Raw genomic sequence first — 13,884 nt, forward strand, 5'->3', positions numbered from 1 at the left:
GCGGAGAAACTGAATATATCTCGTCGTCTCCGCTCGATTGGCTTGGGATAAAGGAGGCGCTTCAGATCAGCCTGCAACTTGTTGCAACTGTCGAACACCAAATTCGCGTTCTCCTGATTGATATCGTCCTTGTGCTTCTCGAAGAAAGCCAGAACGCTTTTATAAGCTGAGATAAAAAGTTTTAATTCCCAACGTAGTTCTTTCCAATGCCGGGGTGCGTCGACGACAGTGTTGCAGTGACGTTTAACAACGCTGTAGAACTGGATCGCGTCGCCAATACCAACGCTCATTTTTGAGGTGGTTCCACGCTTTCCGGGATTCTCGTCTTTGTGTCTGGAGAAACGTTTGAGGGGGAAGATGGTGGGTTGGGGAGGGGGTTTTATGCAGCTCTCCTGACAAGGCTGAACAACAGCAGAGAGATGGATGCATGGAGACTCTGTTGCCCAGCCATGCAGTGTCCTCCAGTATACCGTTTGTACCACCCTCCCTTTGAGCAGCAGCCTGCATACTTTCTCCCTGCGATTGGCCAATTCAGCCGTGACAGTCGAGAGACAGCCAGCGCCCGAGTCTGTCAGCGTGTTGATGACGCACTCCAGCCTCCGAATCGTCCGGATTTTGGACGATATAGTGTTCCTATGCGTTCAAACTCAGCCTTGAGCGAAGTCCCGCACACTCATCTGCAGATTCTGGCTTACCTGGGTGAGTCGATCTCTCTGAGTTGGCAGCGAGGCTGGCAATCATCTTCTTCGTCATAGGTTTGAGACGTAGTGATCCAATAATCTCCATGTCAATCGTGCGGGGTTCGAACATAAGTACCTTGCCCCGAAGGCTGAGTGAATCAAAGCCAATCTCAGACTGAGAATGAATACAGATGATGGGATGCATGTCGACTCGGAGGATGTGTTGGCCGACTCAGAGGTGGAGGGCGAAGCAAGACGAAGGTGCCAACAGGGCTCGTGCGGAACTTCCTACTCGACTGAGGAGCCTCCTTGATTCAACGTCATCGCCGAAGGCCTAGTCTCATGTGCTTGAGAGACTGAAATCCAGGGCATGGGCGTTCTGTCTCCGGGACTAGTATCTGCATAATTAACTTCTCCGTGATACCAGTGTTCCATCAGTATGAGAAACAACTAACCTGTAGCATTGGCACTTCCAAATGGAAGTGCCGCGCTCTGTACCGCAACGCCATTTCGGCTGAGAGTGGGCTCCTTCGGGGAAGACAACATCTGAGCTGCATAGGCCGGGGAGTATGCCTTGAATTCAAGGTACAGCTGCCGGCGTCAGACACAGCTCGCACCTAGGAAGCATAGTTTCGGGTTTGATGCTGCCACTGGCTCTATGCTACGAACATAGTTGGTGCACAAGAGCCAGCGAGATGGCCATCTTCTGCGCATATTTGTGTGAGAGACGCTTCAATTCGTGGACAATCGAGGGGATCTTTTCAAATACATAAATTATAATCTCATGCGTACAAATAAATATGCCAAAATTGTGTACTGTGCCCGGGATCAGAGTAGAACTAAATAGCGTATGGATGCATGTCAGACAACCCAGCGCCCAGTCACATACCCCAATTGCAAGGCGATGAACGATCCAACTCACTCCTGGCGACTTGGCAGACGCATAAATTCTTTAACATTACATCCAAGTATTCCCAACCTGAGGAAAATCATTGTTCCTCGCCGCGCAGCATCCTCAGAGTCATCACCTCACCAAAGTAACAACAGGCAGCACTCCACGCCCAGATAAGAACAGAGAGATGCCTCCTCTCAAAGCCGGCTATTTCCAAATATTTGATTACCCATCCGAGACAGAGGTTCTCATTCGCGATGAACTATACGGAGATCACCTAATATCGGAACCCGTCCTCGTCGCGCTCCTCCACTCACAACCCGTCCTTCGCCTCCAAGGCATCTGCCAACACGGGGTAACCGGCTTCCTCGGCCATACCCGCCAAATCACCCGGCTCGAACACTCTGTCGGTGCATTTCTGCTCGTGCGCATCCTAGGCGCCCGTGTCGACGAGCAGGTCGCCGCTCTTCTCCACGACATCAGCCATACAACGCTCAGTCACGTGGTCGACTGGGCGCTGTCCAAGCCCGGCGAGGAGAGTTTCCATGAGGTCCACAAGGATCGATACGTGCGAGATCTGACGGACCTACCGCGGATGCTAGGGGAGCATGGCCTGCTTGCGGGGGAGGTGCTAGATGAGAGCTTGTTCCCGCTCGTCGAGCAGCCGGCGCCGCATTTGTGTGCCGATCGATTGGACTATGCCCTGCGGGATGCGGTGGGGTTTGGGAAGTTGTCGCTCGATGAGGTGCGGCGGCTTTTGGGGTCTTTGCGTGCTTTCCCGGACTGTGCTCATCCTGGGCGATTGATGGTGCTGGAGGACGTTGACCTGGCGCTGCGCCTGTCGCGTGCGTATATCGCGGTTGATAGGGAGGTCTGGTCAAACAGAGCACATCTCGATATGTACCGACGCACTGGGGCGGTCATTCGGAATGTGATCAGGCAGGGAGCGATCACGGAGGAGCAGTTGTGGAAGCATTCCGACTGGGAATTCTGGGAGCTGCTGCGACGCACGGCGGACGAGGAGGACCGCAGGACGTTGGAGCGTCTCGAGAGCGAGGGTCTCCCGGATGAAGGTGGCCTGTCGCTTCCTACGAGCGCGAAAGTGCGCACTATTGACCCAGATGTTTATTCACGCGATGCAACGGAGGTGGTTCCCCTGTCGAAGGTATTACCGTCGTGGGCTGCGGAGCGGCAGGAGTATATCCACTCCCGCGAGATGACGAGGGGTTGAAGTTCTGATGTATGATGCTCCGTACAATTATTGACTGACAACCAGCCTTGGGCTGATGTATCATCTTCAGGTCGATTATGCAGGCACAGGATGCACAGCATCACCAGGACACCTTTACAACTATCTCAAACCTGGGGGTATGTTTTGTTTTCAACGTCCCAGGTTCTGGCTCCTTAAGACATATATATATATATATTGATGCCTGTAAATTAATCTCATGCCTTTTCTTGGTCTCCTAGAGCTAGCAAAAGCTTGTATATGCTGTACGTCGGGTAATCACCTACTGTATGGTACTATTGGCAGGCTCCTGAATGTTGAATGTTATTCCTCACAGGACCAAAAAAAGTGAAAAAGTGTTGAGTCAAGCAGCACAGTGGATAGAGCTTGACAGAAGACTAGTTCTGTTGGGCTTTGTCACCTGCCAGCATCACACATCGCCATGATTCATGTCAAAAACTCAACACAGTCTGGCCACCAGTGCGGGATCCATCCCGCCCAAACGAGGCAGGCATTGTCAGAACAAACTCGGATGGGACATGATTTCCAAGCCTTATCAGACCGTTGAGATACTGCCTTTTGACGTTAACAAGCGCATATGACCATCAAACAGGTGGCAATCTATCGGCCTTCAGGCACGTATAAATAGAGCTTAAACCTCCCTGTACCTAGAAGTCTTCAAGCGAATTTATTCCATCCTCTTTAGTTGAATCGAGCAGCATTTTTACTCAAGGTCATACCCACTACCTTCCTCATACTATCCTTGCTCGATAGCGAGTCGTCAGAACCCATACGTCGTCAATCATCAAAGCCCGCACAGTTCCAGTCGTTGATCATGGAATCGCACTATTCTGTGAGGAAAGTCGACGAGTTCGAATGGGTTGACAAGCGCAAATGCCGTAAGTCATCCGTCCGCTCGACAGGCGGTGGCGTCCACGTGATTTCTTGGCTTTCCCGACTGACCCGCTTAGGTATCCCAAAACGTACTAGCGTTAACGGCGGATCCCACAAGAGCTTTCATCCACCAAGCTTGTCATTTCCACTTGAAAGCTACCAACCTCTGCAACACCAGCACGAGAACAGCGACTATCACCATCACCAACACCATCACCAACACCAACACCATCACCATCACCATCACCATCACCATCACCATCCAGCAGTAGTAGTAGCAATGGCTTCTACTGACAGCCTCACACGTGAGCTTCAGTCGCCCGAAAGGGCTGAGCTGATCGAGCAGCTCAGGAAGGTAACTGGGCTGGATATGATCAACACCGCAACATGTGCAATGTTGTGGTTTGCTGACATCGAGGTCCTCCGTGGCCACTTAAAGGACGCTGAATCAGGGCTCCGGGGAAGAGGTCTTGTCAAGACCGGTTTCCAGAGTCTTGAGAACAGGAACGCCTTGAAGGCGTGGCTTGCCCGCCCGCAAGCAAGATCGGAAGCCGCCGACCCCGCCGACCCCCCGGTCTCAGAGTCCTCTAGAATGACCCGGGGGACCTCGGTGGCCAACAGGTCCAGGTCAAGGAGCCGCAGCAAGCTTCCACGACTGCAGGACCCTCAGGTAAATCCTCCACGGCTGTCCCCACGAGTGCCCCGATCTACCGATGCAAAGGATCGGGCAAGCAAACGGGACAACGAACGTTGTGTCCTCACGAAGATGGGTGAACCCATTGAGGTCTGCCACATCTACCCGTACTCGCTGGGCCAGAAGTCTGACACGGCCCAAGAGCAATTTTGGGGGATCCTGGGAACTTTCTGGTCGGAGACGACCATTAAAGACTGGCAAACGCACATCTTCGGTGACCAAGGGACCGAAGTATGCCAGAACATGTTGACCCTCAACGTTCTGGCACACCAACTTTGGGGCAAGGCACGCTTTGCCTTGGAGCCAGTAGAGATCTCAAAGGACCGGAAAACCCTCACATTGAGGTTCTGGTGGTTGCCCAGTAGGAAGTACGAACTAGTAAGGATGACTACCGCTCCTTCACTTCCTAACGATCTCGAGTCAGGACCCCAGGGGTCTTACATGGTCGACCGCGAGACCAAGGAAATCGTCCGCTCCGGTCATGAGATCACAATGACCACTGATGACCCGGAGACGAAGCCTCTCCCCTCCTTTGAGCTGCTGCACATGCAGTGGGTCTTGAACCGCGTTGCTGCTATGGCGGGCATGGCAGATGTCAGCGACGACGAGCTTGATGAGGACTTCGAAGGCTCGGAAGGCCCAGTCCTCCAGCCCTTGCAGCCTCTGGAGCTGCCAATCCGAACTCGCCGCTCGACCCAGCCCACCGACAGCGAGAACCGTCCCCCTGCCCGGGCCTCCAGGGCGTCGTCGAAGGTTAGGGAGCTCGCAGAGACATCTGACGATGCTTTCGATATCGTTGACGACCCTGTATTTCATTAAGCTCGCGGAGATGAACGAAGAGGAGTTCCCCGCTCTCCCGGAGGGTTAGGATCGTGGCCTTGCATTGACATGGATGAGCGATCATTCTGTTTGCTTGGACTGCCCCCTTCGGTATTTTGTTTCTGGAGGGTTAGGATTGTGGCCTGAGACATGAATGAGCGATCGTTCTGTCTTCTTGGACTGCCCCCTCCGTGTACTGCTATCAGTACAGCCTGTGTCTTCAAACCAGGCCTCCAACGACGAACTCGCACCTCATCGTGGTGTTGGAGTCTAGTAGCTGTAATGGTGAAGCTAAGACGAGTTCATGGAGCATTATTACTCCTTCCGCTGCCCTCTACTGCGGGCTGTTAGGTTTAGTTCTTCTGTAAAAGGGTGTTCTCGTAACTACCTAAAGTAATTTACACCCACATGTTCTCTACCAAATCATACACCTTGATTCCGGGACTTCCGGGTTTCTTTCATCTCTTAATGTACTTATTGTGCACTGATTAGTCGTTTAACTAGGTAGCTTCCATGGATTACCACAGCAGAGTGCGAATGTAGACGGAATAACTTATGACCAAATAGTAATAGCGAGGTGGGTACGAACATCCCGAGGTACCTAGCCCACGACCTCTGTGGGGGATTACAAAGGGCGAATGTGGGAAAGACTGGGTGTACCCGTGGACATACCCTTCTGGGGCCGACGGAAAAAGCTTGTTATGTTGTCTGGCCGGAACTAGCTCCTGCCTTTGTCGGAACCTTCGGCCTCTCCCAAGTGGCTTCCAATGCCCTCTGATGAGAAGGTCTCCGTCGACAGGCTTCGGCGACAAGGACCTCAGCCGCGGACCCTATATGGTATTTCCTAATTTGGCCAAGCAAGGTGTCTCCCGAGGTCCGTCGACAGGGAGTCTTGGCATCAAACTGACAGTTTTTCTGGACTGTTCTGCACCTCCAACTACGCCCTTGGATGAAGGTAGGTAGGCAACCGAATCGAATTCGAAGTGTGAAGAGGGAACGATCTCGCTACAGCTGGTGTCGAGGCTTTGCGTGGTGTGTGGTGTGTGGATGACAAAGCTTCGCCGAAGTGAGGCTCACCTAGGTATACTGCCTCAGCGCCTCAGGCATCGTAGAGCTATCGCCCGCGGGCCGTTTCACGGACAACCTTTTGGGAGAATACTCCGCTGAGTATGCAAGAAGGTAAGGTCCAAATCATTGAAAATGCAAGAAAAATTGGTTAGATATCAGTTTAAATTAACCAATCAGAAGCCTTCATTCAGAATTTGATTACACCAAGTATACTGTAGATTCCAGAATAATCCCCTCCCGAGGCCACGCCGATGTCTGTTGCCTCCCCCACGATCTCCTTGGTTGAGAGGGGTTCCATGGTTCGAATTTCGTGAGAGTTTGTATAGAAAGGCAACCAAGAGAATCCAACTTTACAGCTCGAGAAAAGGTGGTATGGAAAAACTGAGGCGTGGGGCCGATGCCAACACACCCGGTCAACAGACGCCCTGTCGTCGAAACGATCTTCCCTATTGACGGAGACGCTCCCCTCTGATATGCTCTGTTCGGAAGGTCCTACCATAAGCCTTGAGGGACCCTCTGCTCCGTACCAGGTAGAAAATACTCTAGTCGACAACAATCGCGGGTATGAGCAATGAGCGGGATAAAGAGCAACACGGCAAGATATATTCCCCCATCGCATACAGCAGCTGTGAAGATGGACTTCGAGCGGTTTGACGTTGAGAAGACCATAACTAACTACAGGATACCAACTTTTTACTCCCTTAATTATGTCATGTAACTCGCAATTCTGCGAGGGGAAGGTCTACAGTAGAATATAGGGACTCTTCAGCCTTCAAGGGAGGATACGGCGGAATTCACGGAATTCATGGATGTAATACCCGGGGCGGTTGTTCTCAAGCTCTAGGGGCCATGGGACTCCCTAGCAGAGATTGAGATTGGTTAGTCCATTCTGAAAAACTTTTTATTTCTCCAGGCTCTGTGATTTTTCACTTGGGGATATCAATTCTTACAAGGATGATCGACGTCTTCTCGATACGGACAGGAAGCTCAATTCGAGAGCATCTTGATCTCTGCCTTGTAAGGGCTTAGGGATCAGGAGTTAGGTTCGAATACCAAGTTGGGTATAAGCTAGTTGACTACTAGCTTGATGGGACATGCACATCAGTGTGATAACCGTTTATTGGAGTGGTCCCTGGTGAGGACAAGGATACCTATCTGCTATGCCAAATGGAACCGTGCGAGAATTTGAGCGGAAATTGAAAACTCGAGCCCTGGAGGCGCGTCAAGGCGCGTCACGCGGAGTGAGTTGTGTTATAGCCATGTTGTGTATTTCTCTGTCTCCTCTTCTCTTTTTCTCTTTCTCTTCTTCTTCTGCTTCCCTCCTCACAAGTCATTTGAAGCCTAGCACTTCGACGACGTAGAGACCCTTGGAGATCTTTGTAACCAAGAAAGCTCACTTCTACAATTTCTTTTCTTCCAAGAATGGCTTCCCTCGCGCAAAGCCAACATGCCCCCCCCCGCTGCCCAGGCTGCTGGTGGTGGTGGCAAGCCTCCCGGTGATCGTGGTGATGGAGGCCGGAGGAATCCGCCTCCAGACAAACCAGTGGTCCCGAGCGGAAAGAGGAAGAGGCAGGAACGGTGTGAGGTATGTGGCAAAACTGACCACACCACCGATGAGCACGACCGGCTGTCAAATCTGCGCACAATACGGAGGGGGCTCGACTTGCTGGTAAGTGTGCCCTTGGGCTTTAAACATACATGCAATACCATGCCTCCCAGAATAACTGACACCACGGCAGATCGGGGTGGAGCAGCGCGTTAGCGGCAAGGGCAAGGGAGGGCAGCGCCCCCAGTCTCACCGCAACGCTGCTCCTGCACGCCAGCAACCCGGTGGTGGACAACGCGGTCGTCGGCCGAGAAGACGCGTGCCGATTGTTGAGCGCAGGCAACAAAGGCGAGATACCCAGCAGCAACCGCAGCAGGGCCAGGATCAGCAACTCGCCGTGCAACCACAGCCACAACCACAAGCCGAAGGAGTGGCTCTGGCTCTCCGACCGGCTCCACACCCAGAGCCTCAAGTTCATGGGCAGGGGGGTTCGGACACTCAAGGTCCACCCCAGCAGGCAGCGCCGCCCCTGCCACAGGCTGAGCTCACTGAGGAGCAACGCCAGCAGCTCGCGGAAATGAACAGGGAGGAGTTCCCCCCTCTCCCGGAGGATAGTGACCATGACATTGACATGGGTGAGTGAGTGATCGTTCCGTCTGTTTGGTCTGCTCCCTTTGGTGTTTTGCTTCTGGAGGGTTAGGATTGTGGCCTGAGACATGAATGAGCGATCGTTCTGTCTTCTTGGACTGCCCCCTTCGGTGTTTTGCTTCTGGAGGGTTAGGATTGTGGCCTGGGACTCTGTCTTCTTGGACTGCCCCCTCCGTGTACTGCTATCAGTACAGCCTGTGTCTTCAAACCAGGCCTCCAACTACGAACTCGCACCTCATCGTGGTGTTGGAGTCTAGTAGCCATAATGGTGAAGCTAAGACGAGTTCAGTAAATAGTGTGGAAAAATAAGCTAGATGATTTAGCGTCTTATCTGGATTATCTGGTGCTGAGAGTTGCGAGCGCTGTTCTTTTGTCGTGGCTTTCTGTAAAATAGTGTCATGTTTGGTTGGTTGTTCGACGCTGCGTCGGTGACTCGGTGGTGATGGTCGCCGGGCCACATGACCCGCGGAGTTGGAGATAGCCCTGTGGAAATAGCAGTGTTTATACTTGGTGCGTTCAAAGAGCCTGCTTCGTATTTTTCCTCTTCCGCTACGAGAAGCCATGATTTATCATGAGTGATATCGGTCCTTCGGCGGTCCTCCGATCCCGACATCCTCGTTCATCGTTTTCACCCCGCGTCCATCTTCAACTTTCCATCATTCAACAGTACCATGGCGGACTCGATTGATGTCCTTCTCTACGGCCTCGGAGCGTGAGTCTCCCGATCTCGAGCAGACTTGTACTAACAAGATACTCTGTACTCTGTAGGATCGGCTCCTTCTACGCCTTCATCCTGAACCGCGCCGACCGAGTGCGCTTGACCGTTGTCGCGCGGTCGAATTACGATGCCGTGGTGAAGAATGTGCCTCCCTCCTCTCATACATACACAGTATCGGTCAAGAGCTCATAAGAATAGGGCATCTCAATGAATAGCAAAACCCACGGCCGGCACACCTTCCATCCGGATCGCGGTACGCAGTACCCTCCCCAAGAAAGAGGTCACAACCAAGATGAACATCCCCTGTAATGACTTGTCTGATAGTAATTCGGCACCCCTCCGATGCCGCGGACACACATTTCGCCTTCGTTGTCTGCGCACACAAGGCCGTCGACCCGGAGGGGGCAATCGTCCCGCTCGACCCGGTCATCGCGGAGGACACGACAATCGTCGTGCTGCAGAATGGCGTCGGGAACGAGGACCCCTTTCGAAGGAGGTTCCCGCGAGCGACTGTGATTTCTGGTGTTGTACGCCTTCCCCTCGCTTTCCTGCCTGAGTTTTCTTTTCGGGATTTTGGCTGATAAGTGTACGACGACAGGTCTGGGTGGGCGCATCGCAGCCGTCACCCGGTATAATCGAGCACACAGGCCCAGAGGATACAGAACTCGGCCTCTTCCCGAACGACGGAATCGACCAGACGGTCGAACACTCCCGACTCGAAACATTCACTGCGCTCCTCGACGCGGGGGGCACGAATTACACCGTGCGCGACAACATCCAGATCGCGCGGTGGGAAAAGGTCGTCTGGAACGTTGCCTGGAACGCCATCACCACACTGACGATGCAGGATGTTGCGTCGTGGCTTGAATCCTCGGAGGAAGCGGTCCCCTATACAAGGCGGTTGATGGGGGAGGTTATGGCCGTTGCGAGGGCGTGCGGGGTCCCTGTTCAGGAGGGGTTGGTGGATGAGTTGATGGGGAGAGTCAGGGGGATGGGGAAGGTGCGGACGAGTATGCAGATGGATCGGGAGTGTGGACGGGGGATGGAGATCGAGGTTATCCTTGGGGTACCGCTGAAGAGAGGTAGGGAGAGGGGGGTGCCTACGCCGTTGCTGGAGGGTTTGTATGTGCTGCTTCTTGCGGTGAATCGGCAGCTCCTGGGGGGGTTAGGTCATTGAAATTGGATTATAGATCCGGCCTGTCCATAGATCTAGTGTTTATGTGTCCTACGACGGTGGGAGCTACGACCCACCTTGGTAAACGGCTCTATAGACCCCCCAACCTTCTTCAACGCCGGCGTCAGAACCTTCCCCTTATCCGGCGGCCCGTCCCAGTTGCCAGCCTCGCAGTTATCGTCGATATTGCTGCACTTGTCCTCCCAGATCTGGCAGTTCTTGTTGCCTGTCGGCGGCGCCGTGTTCCAGCACACATCCGCCTGGTCCCAGCACTCCTGCGAGGACGCCCAGCATCCCTCCTCGTCGCTGTAGTCCGAGACCTCGAAGCCACACCAGTCATCGCGCGCCAGGATGCATCCATCTGGCTTTAGGCCACGGACTTGCGTGAGCTCTTTCGCATTCTCATCCCTGCTGCCGCTGTTGCTGCTGGACCCCCTGTAAACGGCCGGTCCGTACATCGGATACGGCAGCGCCAGCTTCTCGTCGTAGATATTAAACGTCAACCCAGGCACATCAAGATCATACGTGCTCTTGTCAATCGTCACAGCAACCCCCTCCAGCAGCCTCGGCTTCTCTCCCTCCCCCTCAAACCCCTTAACAAAGACCTGCGCACACCCAACATAGAACTGCGGATCCGCAGGCTCATCCTGCGCCGCATGCAGCGCCAACAACTCCGTCCGAACCAGGTATGGCCCGCCCTCAATCCCGGCAGGCAACCGGACAGATAGGAACCCGTTATTCGCAATCAATTTCTCCGTGCACCATTTCCCCCCGTCGCCATCATCAGGGTCATAGTCCAGCTCCCAGATCTTGAACCACCCGGGTCCCGCCGCGTTATTGTCGTCTGTCGCGTGCAGCACGCGCTTCATGTACACGGCGCAGGGGCCCTTGTGCGACTCGTCGATGGCACCGGGTTCAGTCCCGTCCGGCCACTCGCGGAATTCGAATGTGAGCGTTCCCTCCTGCGGGACGGGGCAGATGCGTTTCGAGGCTGTTTCGCCGTCGTAGCCTGTCGACTTAGTATTAGCATCGCAGTCTCTCTCTTTCTCAAAAAAAAAAAAAAAAATAGGAGCTCAGAGGGAGGGGGGAGGTACCGCAGGCCATGTCGTCGCTTGCCAGCGGGGAGATCGGGTACGTTGCCTTCTCTGGGTTCCGGTTCATGCGGATGCACACGCCGTCGCCTTGGTTCTCGCCGTCGACGTAGAGGGTTGTCATGAGGGTGTGGCCGGCCACCAGGGGGGTGAGTGCCAGACTCAAAAGGTTGATGAGGTGCATGGTGCGACGAAGGAGTGAATGAAGCAGCAAAACAGGGAGTGACTGAAGAAGGTAAAGAACGTACGGATGAGCAGGAAGATGTTGAGGAAAAGAGATCAGATATACGCGCCGAGCTCTGTGTCAAACACATTAAGGTGAGGTGCATGGAGAGCGTTGCATGTTTCATCTGTCCGCCGCCAAGGACTCGACAGCTCCGTCGATTCGATCGATCGTATGAGTGTTTCGAGTTAACGAGGGCGTCATTGCGACTGTGGAAGGCAATTCTCTGACAGTGGCGTTTGCCCTCTGTCTTTGCTGTTGAGCAGTGCAACCCCAAATTAGAGTCTTTACAGTCCTCGTCTCAGGACAGCGTTTGCAGTTTTATTAGGCAGGCCCAATGCCGGTGTCAGCGCCAATAAGGAATTGGGGATCAGAGCCAGGTTTCAGGCCGTCAGACTGGGGAAGGGCCCTGGACAGTTTCAGAATGATAACCTAGCTTGGATTGGAGGAGGTCTCTCCACGTGGATTATATACAGAATATCCAAGACACTTAGTAAACCTTGAATCCACCAGGCATGAGTTTCTGGAAGACCGCCGTCGGATCATACTTCTGCGCAGTCTCAACTAGACGCCGGTGGTTCTCAGCTCCGTACCCCGGAAAGATAGACTGGAAGCCCGCGGCATCGCCAATATAGTTGAATGCGTCGTATAGCCCAGCCTTCTGTGTCGCATTGTTAATCGCATACGTGGTCTCCTCCACCCACTGCATCACAATCTCATCGTACCCGACGCCCGTCCACTCGACAACCTCTGCGTATGCGAGATACACCTTGGACGCGTCGAGCCCCAGTGCATTGCCGCCTGCTTTGGCCGAGGCGTCCATCCACAGCTTCCCGATGGGCTGCCAGTCGAGCTGGATGACGAAGATGTTTTCGGCTGGGACCTGCGCGTACAGTTTGGGCAGGCGTTCGAAGAAGGTGCTATTGATAATGCTGATGCCGCGATACAGCTCGTCGAAGGTGGTTCCGGTGACGGTGCCGGCGACAAAGACGTCACTTCCACGGTTAGTTTCGAGTCACTAGAAGGGGCCCTCAGGGAGGGAGGACGCACTTGATGCCGTGGACGACCATTTGGCCGAGTTCGGCGGCGAACTCGGAGACTGTCTTGAAGTCGAGCGTGCTGGCGACGGCGGGGATATCGGTGAAGGGCTTGAAGGCCTCCGGGAACGCTTCCTCGTCGCTGTCGTAGAAGAGGATTGCGGACGCCATGGTCGCTACCTCAGGAGAAGGAACCAGTGCAGGGACGATGTGCGTCTTGGGGTCGGAGATGTCGGCCGCGAACGTGGCAATGGCCTACCCATTAGCATCCATTCGACGATCAGACAAGAAGAGAAGTACCTTCAAGAAGTCGTTGACATATTCTTCAGACACGGTGTACGACCCAGCCCAGACCTTCTTCGACGGGATCGTCTGCACATCGAACCGAGTGACCAGGCCAAAGTTGCTGCTGCCGCCCTTCAGCGCCCAGAAGAGATCAGGGTGGCTGTCTTTGTTGGCCTGCGCAACCGACCCATCGGCCAGAACAACCTCATAATTGACCACGGTATCGCATCCAAACCCGACTTGGTTGCCATAGAAGTTGATGCCCCCCGCAAGGAGAAGACCAGGGACACCGACAGGTCCGAGGCGTCCGCCTGCGGCTGTTAGCCCGTACGGCTCGAGGTACGAATACACATCACTCCACCTAACTCGGTTAGCTTTCGCTTCTCATGCGAAGGAACAGACGAACCGATATGCCGGACCGACAGAGAGAATCGCCTGATCCTCGGATAGCTCGAGAGTATCCAGCGCCGACATGACGATCAAAACACCGTTGTCGATGTTATTCGACCCCTGAATTCGTCAGAATTTCTACCCCCTGCTTTCAAAATTGAAGAAGCGTACTCGAATCCCCATATGCCCACCGCCGCGCACAGCAAACGGCGCACTCTTCTTCTCTAGCAGCTGGATCCCCATCCCCAATTCCTCGGCCGACTCCGGGCGGAAAACACACGCGGGCGACAGGATCTCGGTATTCGACCAGAAGTTCTGCGATTCATTGTCGTAGACAGTCGAATTGGGGAAGAATACAGAGTCGGAGAGCTTGCTTCTCAGCGTATTGCACCCCAGGAAATCTGGCTGTGCGAACGAGGGGCTGAGCAGCGACAGTATGGCTGCCAGGGGCAGGGTGGCGGCGACACGCATGGCGAAATCGGCGACGTGCTCGGCGA

The 13,884-nt window shown here is 54.0% G+C and overlaps 6 protein-coding genes across 6 annotated transcripts; 4 read left to right on the forward strand and 2 right to left on the reverse strand.

The window, feature by feature from the left end:
• The first annotated feature begins 1,673 nt into the window (after nucleotides 1–1,673).
• On the forward strand, nucleotides 1,674–3,250 carry BJX67DRAFT_242704 (uncharacterized protein). Its single transcript, XM_071026126.1, has 2 exons — nucleotides 1,674–2,812; nucleotides 2,874–3,250. Exon 1 carries the CDS (start codon nucleotides 1,760–1,762, stop codon nucleotides 2,801–2,803), a length of 1,044 nt encoding a protein of 347 aa, XP_070889570.1. The 5' UTR covers nucleotides 1,674–1,759; the 3' UTR covers nucleotides 2,804–2,812; nucleotides 2,874–3,250.
• A 724-nt stretch (nucleotides 3,251–3,974) lies between these two features.
• Nucleotides 3,975–5,207, forward strand: BJX67DRAFT_377944 (HNH endonuclease signature motif containing protein; the record flags this gene model as incomplete). Its single annotated transcript, XM_071032244.1, has 1 exon — nucleotides 3,975–5,207. One exon carries the CDS (start codon nucleotides 3,975–3,977, stop codon nucleotides 5,205–5,207), a length of 1,233 nt encoding a protein of 410 aa, XP_070889571.1.
• A 2,515-nt stretch (nucleotides 5,208–7,722) lies between these two features.
• BJX67DRAFT_377945 (uncharacterized protein) lies at nucleotides 7,723–8,464 on the forward strand (the record flags this gene model as incomplete). The annotated part of the gene is made up of 2 exons (XM_071032245.1): nucleotides 7,723–7,944; nucleotides 8,015–8,464. The coding sequence occupies 2 exons, from the start codon at nucleotides 7,723–7,725 to the stop codon at nucleotides 8,462–8,464; spliced, it is 672 nt and encodes a 223-aa protein (XP_070889572.1).
• A 676-nt stretch (nucleotides 8,465–9,140) lies between these two features.
• Nucleotides 9,141–10,364, forward strand: BJX67DRAFT_377946 (ketopantoate reductase family protein; the record flags this gene model as incomplete). Its single annotated transcript, XM_071032246.1, has 5 exons — nucleotides 9,141–9,181; nucleotides 9,238–9,331; nucleotides 9,386–9,440; nucleotides 9,512–9,714; nucleotides 9,786–10,364. 5 exons carry the CDS (start codon nucleotides 9,141–9,143, stop codon nucleotides 10,362–10,364), a joined length of 972 nt encoding a protein of 323 aa, XP_070889573.1.
• Nucleotides 10,365–10,396: 32 nt separating this feature from the next.
• Nucleotides 10,397–11,636, reverse strand: BJX67DRAFT_377947 (lytic polysaccharide monooxygenase auxiliary activity family 9 protein; the record flags this gene model as incomplete). Its single annotated transcript, XM_071032247.1, has 2 exons — nucleotides 10,397–11,370; nucleotides 11,456–11,636. 2 exons carry the CDS (start codon nucleotides 11,634–11,636, stop codon nucleotides 10,397–10,399), a joined length of 1,155 nt encoding a protein of 384 aa, XP_070889574.1.
• Nucleotides 11,637–12,165: 529 nt separating this feature from the next.
• BJX67DRAFT_377948 (FAD-binding oxidoreductase) lies at nucleotides 12,166–13,858 on the reverse strand (the record flags this gene model as incomplete). Its single annotated transcript, XM_071032248.1, has 5 exons — nucleotides 12,166–12,670; nucleotides 12,726–12,967; nucleotides 13,013–13,358; nucleotides 13,404–13,507; nucleotides 13,559–13,858. The coding sequence occupies 5 exons, from the start codon at nucleotides 13,856–13,858 to the stop codon at nucleotides 12,166–12,168; spliced, it is 1,497 nt and encodes a 498-aa protein (XP_070889575.1).
• Nucleotides 13,859–13,884: the final 26 nt, after the last annotated feature.

Source organism: Aspergillus lucknowensis (assembly GCF_044049455.1).
Source record: "Aspergillus lucknowensis strain CBS 449.75 chromosome Unknown BJX67scaffold_5, whole genome shotgun sequence".
Lineage (NCBI taxonomy): Eukaryota > Fungi > Ascomycota > Eurotiomycetes > Eurotiales > Aspergillaceae > Aspergillus > Aspergillus lucknowensis.

Bases quoted from the DNA above. Each gene is read 5' to 3' on its own strand.
- BJX67DRAFT_242704 (XM_071026126.1), top strand. From the start codon at position 1,760: ATGCCTCCTCTCAAAGCCGGCTATTTCCAAATATTTGATTACCCATCC.